At 33.0% G+C, this 12,549-nt stretch overlaps 2 protein-coding genes across 2 annotated transcripts in view; both read left to right on the top strand.

Annotated features, from left to right (window-relative positions):
- LOC107629900 (external alternative NAD(P)H-ubiquinone oxidoreductase B1, mitochondrial) lies at positions 1,235-6,016 on the top strand. Its single transcript, XM_016332844.2, has 10 exons — positions 1,235-1,487; positions 2,030-2,300; positions 2,472-2,675; positions 2,854-3,104; positions 3,675-3,894; positions 4,091-4,195; positions 4,412-4,675; positions 4,757-4,878; positions 5,453-5,572; positions 5,670-6,016. The coding sequence occupies exons 1-10, from the start codon at positions 1,393-1,395 to the stop codon at positions 5,755-5,757; spliced, it is 1,740 nt and encodes a 579-aa protein (XP_016188330.1). The 5' UTR covers positions 1,235-1,392; the 3' UTR covers positions 5,758-6,016.
- LOC107629901 (external alternative NAD(P)H-ubiquinone oxidoreductase B3, mitochondrial-like) overlaps positions 8,745-12,549 on the top strand; it is a 5,722-nt gene continuing 1,917 nt past the window's right edge. Inside the window, exons 1-7 of the mRNA XM_021117210.1 lie at positions 8,745-8,986; positions 9,763-10,042; positions 10,670-10,876; positions 11,079-11,329; positions 11,419-11,638; positions 11,910-12,014; positions 12,093-12,353. Of these exons, the coding sequence (XP_020972869.1) occupies positions 8,895-8,986; positions 9,763-10,042; positions 10,670-10,876; positions 11,079-11,329; positions 11,419-11,638; positions 11,910-12,014; positions 12,093-12,353 (1,416 nt within the window). The 5' untranslated portion in view covers positions 8,745-8,894. The remainder of the gene's footprint in view (positions 8,987-9,762; positions 10,043-10,669; positions 10,877-11,078; positions 11,330-11,418; positions 11,639-11,909; positions 12,015-12,092; positions 12,354-12,549) is intronic.

Here is a 12,549-nt window from a genome sequence, read left to right as displayed (position 1 = left end):
TAAGTGTGAGAGTTTTATTTTTTTTTTTTTACAAATTTTATATCACATCCGTTTCAATAATAATAAATAAAAATACATCAACTTGATATCTAAGAGAAAATGATGAGATAAAATTATAACACAGTTCTAAAACAAAAGCTTAAATTAGACCATAATATCATTGCACAACACAAATTGAAAGTAATTTCACACTATAATATACCACACAAACAGGTAAATGACTTAAGCTTAATTACGGAATTTTTTTTATTTATGCATACATGATAACACCATGGTCTATAAATGCTTCATGGATAACATATCATATATTGCTTTGAATGATGAGCACGGGAGTTGAAGAGGGTGTGGTGGTTTGTGTCCACGATAGTTGACTTCTTGCGACGAAGCCTCATAGGAAGAAAAAGAATTATTGTAAAAGCTACCTAATGAAAGAGTAATTGGTAAAAGAATGATATTTTCTTCTAGCATATATGGTCTTTTATAGTGGTAAAATAAAAATAAAAAGAATAAAATTTTATATTTTTATATTCGAAATAGAATTTGATATTTATCGTAATAAAATTAAATAACTAATCAGTTATAATTCATGAATTTAAATAAATAAAATAAATTAAATAAAAATATTTTTAAATGAATTCATGAGGAATTGACAACTTCACCTTCATTAATTGGGAGAAAATCCAATTTTAGTATATTAAGTAGATAGATATTTAAAAATAATCATAGTATCTTAACTTTCTTTAGATCAGATACTTGTTCATTCTTTCTTACTTATTTCTTATTCTTCAACGACTAGATACATTTGTAAAAAAATTGTCGACCGAGAGCATAAATAATAATGTGTAAAGAGTAACAACGTAGCGCGTGTCTATCTCTATATAATTTTAGAGAAAGTTTAAGGATTAATAATTTGTGTTTTGTGGTCAATATTTAATCATTAAAAGAAAAATAGGTAATTTTTTATTATTGGATGTAATCTCGTACCATTAAAAATATTATTAATGACTAATTAATAATTATAAAATAATTAAAAACACTATTAATAATTAATTGATAATTACAAAACACAAAAATTAGTAATCTTCTAATACTATTTATTTTTTAAAAATCTGTTCGCAGACTATCTGGGAACAATAATAACTCCAATACGAAAAATTATTCTGCAAGTCAACTTTATTGCCAAGCGGTTACGTCCTTGTTACACGTGTCATAGAATAATCTATGTCAGTTTCCAAATCTGAAAAGTGAGAGAAACTTTCTAAACAGAAACGAACTTTGAGAGATCAGAAAGTCGCTTTTGGTGTGAGCTATCAAATTCTGAACTCTTTCATATTCACCTACCTGCTGTGACTCCATTGAAGAAAATCTTCATCAACTACTCAACAAACTAAGATGAAGATGGGTTCCTTCTTCATGAGGGCCTCCAATGCTCTCAAAGGCTACCCTTCATCCTCCAAGCTTCTTCTTCTCTGCACTCTCAGCATCAGGTCCCTTTCTCTTTGACCCTTCAATACTGTTTCTTTCTTTCTTCTGCTTTTGATGAAATTAATGTTGGAGTATTGCAAAGAAATGGGGAATCTTGGACTAGTGAACTTTATTTGTGTGTCTCATATTAGGAAGATAGAACCAATCTGAGATCTTGAGAATCATAGAAAGAAAATTACTCCATGTGTGTTCAGGCTACTGGCCCTGTTGACCAAGTATTGACTTTTTGACCTTCACTCTTGTGCCATGGGTTGTCCTCCTACACATGTAAGAAATAATTATTGTAGGTGAGAGTGGGATGAATACTATGTGCAATTTGCAAATAAGAGGATCTATTTCACAGAATTGGATCTTCCACTGTGAGTGTGACATGGTATGGTACTTATTTTACAACAATATTGTGGATGTATGTGTAGTAGCATTTTGGAGGGTCATTTGTGTGGATGAATCCATCAATGTATTTCATTATTCTTTTTATGCATATGTGATGTGTTCAATAGTTTCATTGAGTGTGATTGAGTCTATATGCCCTTGGAAACTGCAGTGGTGGAGGTGTAGTGGCATACTCAGAATCACGATCAGAAAGCGAACATCCTATTATTGATGCTCATGTAGCCCCAAAAAAGAAAGTAGTGGTTCTTGGAACAGGATGGGCTGGTACCAGTTTCCTTAAGGATCTGGATGCCTCACGATACGATGTTCAGGTTGTTTCGCCTCGGAACTACTTTGCATTCACTCCCTTGTTACCCAGTGTCACTTGTGGAACAGTTGAAGCTCGAAGCATCGTAGAGCCAGTTCGGACCTTAATAAAAAAGGTGGAGGAAACAAAACCATAGCTCTAAGAGTTACTACTGATATGTTAGATTGTCATGTGTCTTGACATTGTCTTCTAATGATATGAAGAGTATGTTGAGTAGTTAATCGATGACTAGTGTGGTTTTTCTTTTTTCTTTTGTATAAATTTTCTTTCTTTTTTCAAATTGTAGAATAAAGGTGAAATAAAATATTGGGAGGCAGAGTGTGTCAAGATTGATGCTGCAAACAGAAAGGTCTTTTGTAAAGACAATATCAACAACTTAGTGGGAAGGGGCGAATTTTCGTTGGACTACGACTTCTTGGTTTTAGCAGTAGGATCACAAGTAAATACTTTTAACACCCCTGGAGTGAAAGAGAACTGCCACTTTCTGAAGGTAAATATATTTTCTTATGCAACATCTGATCATTTATGGTTCCAAAAAGTTCTGATTGTTGATTCAAATATTCGGTAAATCTTTGAAATTGTTGATGACAAAATGTTATTATCAGAGTTCTTTTGTTTTTCTTAATCTGTCTCTGACTAATCCAAAGTGTGTATATATATATATATAGGATATCGAGGATGCTAAGAGGATCAGGCTGTCTATCACAGATTGCTTTGAGAAGGCTGTTCTTCCTAGTCTATCTGAAGAAGAGCGAAGGTCGAATCTTCATTTTGTAGTTGTTGGTGGGGGTCCAACTGGAGTAGAATTTGCTGCAGAGCTCCATGATTATGTCCAAGAAGATTTGACGAACTTATATCCAGCCGTTAAGGATTCGGTGAAGATAACATTGATTCAATCAGGAGATCACATCCTGAATACGTAAGAAAATCATAAAATTGAAACACTTTATCTTCCTCAAATCACATTTTTTTAGGTAGTCTTTATCTTATTAGTTGTGCTGTTATATATTACATCCCAAAATCACTTCTTTTTTTTTTTATTTCTAACATGGCATACAAAAATAGTGGAATAACTTTTGAGTGTTTGTTTTGGTATTATGATTGGTATTTAGCCTCTGCTTCATTATCAGGCATCATAAATCACTTGGGTTATCAACCAATTAAACTTTTAGATAAGTGCTTTTGATTCAAAAAGGACTAGTATGATGAATTGGTGATATATTCCTTGTAACTTTTCTACATCTCGGTAACTGACACATGAATCGCGTAGCCCATCCGTTTTCTAATTATAACATGTAGTTGGTCCTCTTTAGCTTTGATGGAAGATTGTATTTACTATTTGAAACTTATAACTCAAGCAACAACATAAGCCTTCTATCATTTGATGCATTCTGCCAACATTAATAATTTTCTTAAGTTTCTGGTATTACTTACCTCATAAAGCATGTATTTTCCAAGACTCATCAAAATGTGATCTTTGATCCTGTAGGTTTGATAAAAGAATAAGTACATTTGCTGAGCAGAAATTTTCAAGAGACGGTATAGAGGTTCAAACAGGATGTCGTGTCATCAGTGTTAGCGACAAGGAAATTACAATGAAGGTGAAATCAACAGGAGAGATATGCTCTGTGCCGCATGGATTGATTGTCTGGTCCACTGGCATTTCAACTATTCCTGTTATAAGGGACTTTATGGAACAAGTTGGTCAGGTGCTTCTCCATTCCATGATTTTCTAAAACACAGCCCCTCTTTTCTTCTTCACTACTTGTGTTTGGGGTAAGATAGTCTAGAATATTCTATTTACATGCGCATGAAATATCGGTATTTTTTATTTTACCTTGCCTTCAAATCATAATCAACTGTTATTCGGGTATCCTGTATAAGCTAGACTTGCTCTATGTGCAGGGTAAAAGACGTGTACTAGCAATCGACGAATGGTTGCGAGTAAAAGGATGTGAAGATGTGTATGCTGTTGGTGATTGTTGTACAATAGATCAACGAAAGATCATGGTATCGTTTTGATCCTAAGTGTATTCTTGAATATTAAGCATATATTGTCAATTGTAATTTTCCTTCAAATTAATACACATTTGACCAACTTATAATACAGTTTTGCCTTTCAACTTTTGGATGAGAATGGAGGAAAATACAAGACCTTCTTTAGACAGATATAAATCGCAGTTGAGTTTATCTATGTCATAGTTAACTCATTGCCTTTGTTTTTAGGATGATATCTCAGCCATATTTGCGGCTGCAGACAAAAATAACTCCGGTACCTTAACCCTGGAAGAATTCCAAGATGTGATGGATGACATCTTATTAAGATATCCACAAGTTGAACTTTTTATGAAGAAAAAGCATCTTCTTGATTTCACCTCTCTGTGGTTAGATTCACAAGGGAATGAAAGAAAAGAGATAGACATAGAAGGGTTTAAGCAGGCTCTTTCTCATGCGGATTCACAGATGAAGAGTCTTCCAGCTACTGCACAGGTTTGCATTATGTCACCACACCAGTAACCCAATGCTTGTTATCAAAGATTCCTTTTTAAAGGTTTGGTTTGGTTTGTTTAGGTTGCTGCCCAACAAGGTACCTATCTAGCTAGATGCTTTAACCGCATGGATCAATGTGAAGAGAATCCTGAAGGTCCACGGCGATTTAGAGGAACCGGACGTCATAAGTTCCTTCCCTTCCGGTACACCTTATATTCTGTTGTGTTATGGTTTTGTCTGATTTGTGTTCCTATTTAAAAAAAAAAGAGTTCAACACAATAAAATAGAGCTTACTACAAACTAAGAAAACACAAAGAAAACAAAAACAAAGGTACTCAACACGGTATTCAACTACTAACACGTACTCTACTCCTACATTGCCACTAGCTAATACAACACAAAAAAGCTGAATGAGATACAAAAGAAATATAGTAGTGAGTAGTGTTTGCTTCATAGTTAAAAGCAAGGGACACTTGGAAACAGTGCAAAACAAATGCATAAGTTTGCAAAAATTCATATATAAATGTCTATTTTATTTGTGCTAATCTAACATGCAACCTGGTTAGATATGTAATTTCATGATGGAATATGAAGAGTGAACTAACCAAAAAGTAAGGAACCGCACAAAATAGTTATGAACTCATGATTCACAATTGATAACCAAGTGGGTGAATAAAGATATATAGATTAGCATTTTGCTCACTTAAGATATTTATGCCATTTCCTTGCTTTAAACTCAACTAATCAGTGAGATGTTGGTGGATTGTTGTCACAAAGGTATAAGCATTTTGGGCAATTCGCACCGTTGGGTGGCGAGCAAGCGGCCGCAGAACTTCCCGGGGACTGGGTTTCCATGGGTCACAGCACTCAATGGCTCTGGTATTCTGTATATGCAAGGTAATCTTCAAGTACAACCATGCTAAGTGTACACAAAATATCGGCTACCAACTCAATCATGCTATGTATTAACTAGTTTTATTTGAACAACATACAGCAAGCAAGTGAGCTGGCGCACAAGAGTATTGGTCATATCTGATTGGACTAGAAGATTCATTTTTGGAAGAGACTCAAGTCGTGTTTAATGGGATTAACAAATTAAAGTCTGAATAAATTTGTGGCAGTGTATCTGTTCATTCTTATACATGTATAGTGTGATAACTTTTGGAGGCACAATTATTAGTAACATTTAGAGAACTGCCATGATCTTTTGGATGAAAATTGCTTCTTCAGCTTCCACTTAATTTGTCACCGATGAGTTTGAAAAACTTAAAATTATTGTGATGATCAAACATTGTTAAAAATATTAATTAGAAAAATTATTTATTTGATTTTTGCTTCCAATTGTTTGTTTAATGATTTTGTCTAGTGTGCAGATTTTGATTATTGGGCTAAAAGTAACATAAGCCCAATATGTTGAGAAAATATTTAGTCTTTGTACAAAAAGAATTCTAAACATTGTAGCTGAATTATTTTGCAAATGTTATTTGGGCCAAGTATCATGTGAATAGCCCAAATTAATTTTTGTTGTGATACCAACAAGCCTTGGTCCGAAATTGAAAGGAAAAAAAAAGTAGTGGAGCATGCTTTCCACGCTTACCTTTCTCTATGGGTTATGAAATTCAAAGTTTAATTAAATTGAATGCATGCATTGGTAACAGGAAAGAGAAAATTTAAATTGATTTGATTGCATTAAATGTTCCACACGTTACTATGCATAGGGGAATGGAAGTGGGATTTAATTTGGTTTAATTTCATTCATTGCTTCCAAAGTTTCTTCTTTCTTCTCTCTCCTCTCTCTCTTCTTCATTCATGTCAACAGGAAAGAAGAAGGTAAAAGTTATCAGAGAAATTATCAGAGGAGCTAGGAAGAAGAAAGAGATTAGGATGATGATGGCCTTGAGAAAAGAAGATCTAAAGCATGGCTGTGGCAAGATTGTTGCCACTAAAGGCAAGATGTGAAGAAGAAGATTCAAGATCTTCATATCAAAAATAGAAGCAATAAGCTCGGTCAGAGAAGAAGATCTCTGTGGTATGGCTCGATTCCACTTTTGTTCATCCAAGACAGAAGGTAGTTACTGTAGTTACGTGGAGGAAGAAGCAAAAATGGAACAGATGGAGCTGTCAAGGATCAAAAGTTCATCAAGGGTCAGAATTCTTTCTTAGGGACAAAGTCAATATGAAAGGCTCAGATTGATGAAGTTTGATGAGAAGAGATGAGAGAGAGGTAAATACATGTTGATTTGCTTTCGGTTTCCTTCTCTCTTCTCTCTGTCCGAACCGGTTTTGTGTGATGGAAAAGATGTTGGTGGCTTGGTTGAACCAGTTTCAACCTTGGAAGCTTCCCCTTCTATAATAAGGGTGCACGGCCAAGGGTTGAAGTAAGGAGAGAAAAGCACAGAGTTCTCATAGCTACCCAAAGTTTACAGAGTTCTTCTCCTTCAATGAGTTTTATTTTGTATTCTTTTCTTTAGTTTTGTCTGTTTGAGTCTCATGGTGAAAAAGGCAAATAGAGTGAGGTTTGTAAGAAAAAACCAGTGAGAGAAAAAAGGTAGAGATTTCAAAATTAAAGAAAAAGCTATAGATGTCTAAGAATTTCTTTTTACATTTGTATGTTGTGTTTCATGATCTTGTAGGGATTCCCTTACAAGTTGGGTTAGCACTTTGCAATTGAAAGCTTGGTAGTTGTCTAAGTTAAGTTCAGTTTTGGGGATAGATTTTGGACTTCTCCCGGATAGGAATGGGTAGTTTCTAGGGAAGAATTGGTGTATGTAATCTGTTGATTATAGTGAAATTCTGTCACTATTGTAATGGAGATTGGACGTAGGCTGCATTGCACTTAGCAGCTGAACCAAGATACTTCTGGGTGTGATTCTCTCTTTCTCTTCTACTCCATTTCTATTTCTGTTGCGTATGAGACAAAATTGAAAAATATCTCCTAACAGGTTACGAGACAAAAAAAAATGTCTCTTAACTTGTTATGAGACAAAAAACAGAAATATCTCCTGAAGCTATACTAAAAGGCAGAAAGTAATACTCAGAAAAAATGGGCTAAGATTCAACCCCATTTCTCTTAGCCACTAATTACCATCAGTCACAATTGGAGATAAGTAATTTTTAGTATTTTTAGTTATTATTTGGCCAGCATAAACACTAAATTGTTTTTAACAAATAAATTTTATTAATTCATATGTACAAACTCTGAAAAATGTGAGTGCAAACTGTATTTGTTTGTGTGTAAAATTAATAGTAAATAGATGTGTAAATTTATGTTTCTTGTGTGCAAAACGTCTATAAATATAGGTGTAAATTATTACTAGTTAATAAATACGAACAAAAAATAATAATATTTATTGACTATGTAGCATTGTAAAAATATCATATCTGATTGAAAATTTTATTATTATTATTATTTCTAACTTTTATGTCAAGCATAATATGATAATTTTAGTCTCCCTAGTTTTTTAAATTGAAGAAAAGTTAAAGTAGACTAAAATTAGGATGGAGGAAAATAAAATATTGGCCAAAAGTGTATATTTTGTCGAGTCCAATATTCTAATAGAACTGGATATTCACACTTATAATGAACATTGAGTCAATTTATTCTCCTTTATTATTAGATGGAGTATGTGATTTAAATTAACTAAATATAATTTCTCACCCTATCCAAGATAGGAAAACGTGAATACAAAACTAACATTGATGTCAAAGATAGACTATATAGTCTATAGTATCACAAATTCACAATTTTGTTTGTTGCATGATTTATTAAATGAATGATCCGTGAATTAAGCCTACAAAGTGTAATGTTTTCTTAAAACATGAAGAACCCGATTCAATAGACTACTGTTCCACTTCTTTTTTCTTTTCTTTTTTTTAATTATTATTATTTCAAACATGATCCAATCCAAGTCCTCATATATTGGAGATCTGTATCTCTTACAATAGGCAAATGTCCTAATTATGTTACAATAAAATAGGCAAGTGTATGTCTTAATTAATCCTTTCAACTTGACAATGTAACCGAACAAAATGCATCATACACTACGTGGCATTAACACTTTCAATTTGACCAGGTGCGGGGTGCCCCAGTATTTAAAACTGTACCTCAAAAATCTGTTACTAGTTTTTGGTTGCACTCATTTGCAAGGAATGAAGATATAGAAGCAATCACAACAAACACAAAGGCACAAGAGAAGAGAAATTAATCAAGGGATTCAGAATGCGTTGGTCATCCTTCTATCACACAGCATCAAGGGTTTTTAATGAGTATCCCAGTTGGTCCAAGTCTGCTATTGTATGCACTGTTATCAGGTCCTCACACCTTCTCAATTCTCTACTTTTGTTTCTTTCTGTACTCTTTTCCTTTTCTATCTCATGCTTCTTCTTTTTCTCTCTCTTTTTTTTAATGTTTTAGTAGCCATAGTATTGTATATTTGTATCTGAACAAATTAAATATGCCGAATACAAAAATGCATGAAGCGAAAAGTGATTGTAACAGATAAATAAATAAACGAAGACTACTCCTTATTGTTTTTTTTTTTGTTTTTTTGGTGACTTGACTACTCCTTATTTGATTTAGAATTTGATGCTTTTATGGTTCAAATAATTAGAAATTTGTTTTCTTTAAACATCTCGAGTTATTTGTGATGACAAATCCAAATGTAACAAGTTTGAGTCTTGATGAGTTCTTGACATATTATGATTGTATTTGGATATGTCTCTCAAATAAAAATATAAAGACAACAGATAAAAAAACGAGTTTATGTTTAAATTGGTTCTTGAAAAACTATGTTAGAGTCAATAGAAAATCTCTAAAAAATCATGTTCTTGAGAGAAAGTTAACAGAAGGATATATGTTTTCTAACAAAATTGAGTAGTTGAATTTTTTAAAAATTAAATCAAGTTGACTCTTGTGCGTAATTTTTTACAAACTATTTTGAACATTAACCCTAAAAAATTGTTTGATTATGATTATAAGTAACAAAACTTCAAAAAACACAAATTTTGTATGCCTTAAAAGATCAAAACAGCAGAATGGATCAACTCTAGCAATTAATGATCATTTCTTATTTCCTGTGATGATTATATTATTTTGTTTTGGGGGTTTGCAGTAGTGGAGGCCTAGTGGCATACGGTGAAGCGGTACAAAGTGAGAATGTGAAAGAAGCCCCAAGAAAGAAAGTGGTGATTCTTGGAACTGGTTGGGCAGGAACCAGTTTTCTTAAGAGCATCAGAAGTTCATCTTATGATATCCATGTTGTTTCACCTCGTAACTATTTTGCATTCACCCCTTTGTTGCCAAGTGTCACTTGTGGCACTGTCGAAGCACGCAGCATTGTTGAACCCATTCGCAACATCTCAAGAAAGGTACTCTATTTGGGTACGTTTTATTGGGGCGTAAAAATTGATAAACAATCGCATCTTGTAGACAGGGACGGATCCAGAAATGATATTATAGGGGCCAATAATACATATAATATTAAAAATTATGTAAAAAAATTATATAATATAAGATGTATTATAAAAATATACGGATAGAGAATATATTTTAAAGTAAAAAAAATATGTGTATACTTTTTACTAACGAAGTGGTCGATTTTTTGTATCATAAAATTCACCGATAATAAAATTTGTGTCAAAATTTTCAACAATTTTCTTTTCAATATAATTAAAAGACAATTAGCAAGAAATTCATCTTTTATTTTGTTTCTAAGTTATTTTTCACAATATTCATAGTTGTCAATAAAAAATTAATTACTAAAATCAGTTATTAGTAAAAATATGTGTTGAAATATAAAATACATATTAAATAATAAATAAATATAAATATAAATATATAGATACACTTAATATTTTTGTATTTTCAAACGTGCATGTTCGACTTTTTGTTGCTTCATGGTAAAGTAAAAATAGCATGATTAAAGTGAAAACTAGTGATCGAATATGGAGTCATGAGATAAATAGTGATTAGTACACACCTTTAATTTGCAACAGAGTGGTGTAAATATTGAATTCAGTGAAGCTGAATGCTATAAGATCGACCCGAAGAACAAGAAAGTTTACTGCCGTGCTGATCCAGAGAAAAAGATGGGTGGGATTGAAGATTTTTCCCTTGATTATGATTACCTTGTAATAGCCATGGGAGCACGTTCTAATACCTTCAACACACCTGGAGTTCAGGAACATGCTTACTTCTTGAAGGTATATATATATATTATACATCTTTCTTTCCCTTTCACATTTTCAACAAAAGCAATCTCTTTAGGTAACACATAGAGATTTACCTCTCTGGTTTATAGTTAGAAGTATAAAAATTACTTTATAGTTATGTCTTTTGTGTCTTTATTTTGGAATCATCGAAATTATGTTAATAATTATTCTTTGGATTTGAATGTATGTGAAGGAAGTGGATGATGCTCTAAGAATCCGGCAAAAGGTGGTTGATCTTTTTGAGAAAGCAAGCATTCCATCCATATCTGATGAAGAGAAGAAGAAGCTTCTGAGTTTTGTGATTGTTGGAGGAGGCCCAACTGGGGTAGAGTTTGCTGCAGAACTTCATGACTTTGTTCATGAGGATCTTTCTAAACTCTATCCTTCTCTACAACGTTATGTCAATATCACTTTGCTGGAGGCCGGAGATCATATCTTAAACATGTAACATTTTCTTTCTTTTCCTATTTGTTACGTTGTTTTGTTCCAATCACATAATGAGTTTAAAAAGAGAAAGATGACATTTTTTGCAGGTTTGACAAGAGAATCACAGAATTTGCTGAAACAAAGTTCAAAAGGGATGGCATAGATGTGAAGTTAGGATCTATGGTTATCAAAGTAAGTGAGAGAGAAATCTCGGCCAAAGACAGAGTAAGCGGTCAAGTTGCTTCCATACCTCATGGAATGGTAGTTTGGTCCACCGGCGTCGGTCCTCGCCCAGAAATAATTGAATTTATGAAACAAGTTGGCCAGGTTTGTCGCTTCGTATTCACAGAGTGCTAGGCAAACAATGACCATCTTGAACAACATGAACAACTACCAATCAAATAAAAATACACTACATCCTAATTGAATGCTACTAATTAAATTTAAGATTAATTTACTCTTTTAATCCTATTAATTCATATTGTTCACACATTGTTCAAAAATGTTGATGATTATCTATACTTTTTCTATTTTTAAACTAAGAAAAAAGTGTTGGTTATTTAATTGTTTTTGTTGGTTGGAATTGTTTGTGTTATAGAGTAATAGACGTGCATTAGCCACTGATGAATGGCTAAGGGTGGAGGGATATGACAACATCTATGCTTTAGGTGATTGTGCCACTATAAATCAGAGGAAAGTTATGGTATGTGCATCCTTATATGCATTAAGCTGAGAAGGATTTATTATTATTATTCCAAGCTGAGATAGTTGAATTGAACAGGAAGATATAGCATTGATATTCAGCAAGGCAGACAAGAAGAACAGCGGGAAGTTGGATCTGAAAGAGTTTCAAGGCGTAGTGGACGACATAATCGAGAGGTACCCTCAGGTGGAGATTTATTTAAAGAAGAACCAAATGAAAGATATTGCCACCTTGCTCAAGTTTTCTCAAGACAGCTCAGTTACTGTTGACATTGAATCCTTCAAATCTGCACTTTCCAATGTTGATACTCAGATGAAAAATCTCCCTCCAACAGCTCAGGTAAATTCTACGAGCTTCCCTTATAAATCAAAAGAGCTTCTATGTAAGATACAAGGTTTTGAAAACCCAATGCTCCTTAATTTCGAACTAACAGAATTAGAAATTTAAAAATTTAATTAAATTTTAATTGAAACTGAATTGGATATAATAAAATAATATATTTATATATAAAATAAAGTATATTTTTTATTTTTAA

This window comes from Arachis ipaensis, chromosome B03, assembly GCF_000816755.2.
Source record: "Arachis ipaensis cultivar K30076 chromosome B03, Araip1.1, whole genome shotgun sequence".
NCBI classification, from domain to species: Eukaryota; Viridiplantae; Streptophyta; class Magnoliopsida; order Fabales; family Fabaceae; genus Arachis; species Arachis ipaensis.
The sequence above is the reverse complement of the archived record's forward strand: the minus strand, read 5'-3'. Positions and strand labels throughout refer to the sequence as shown.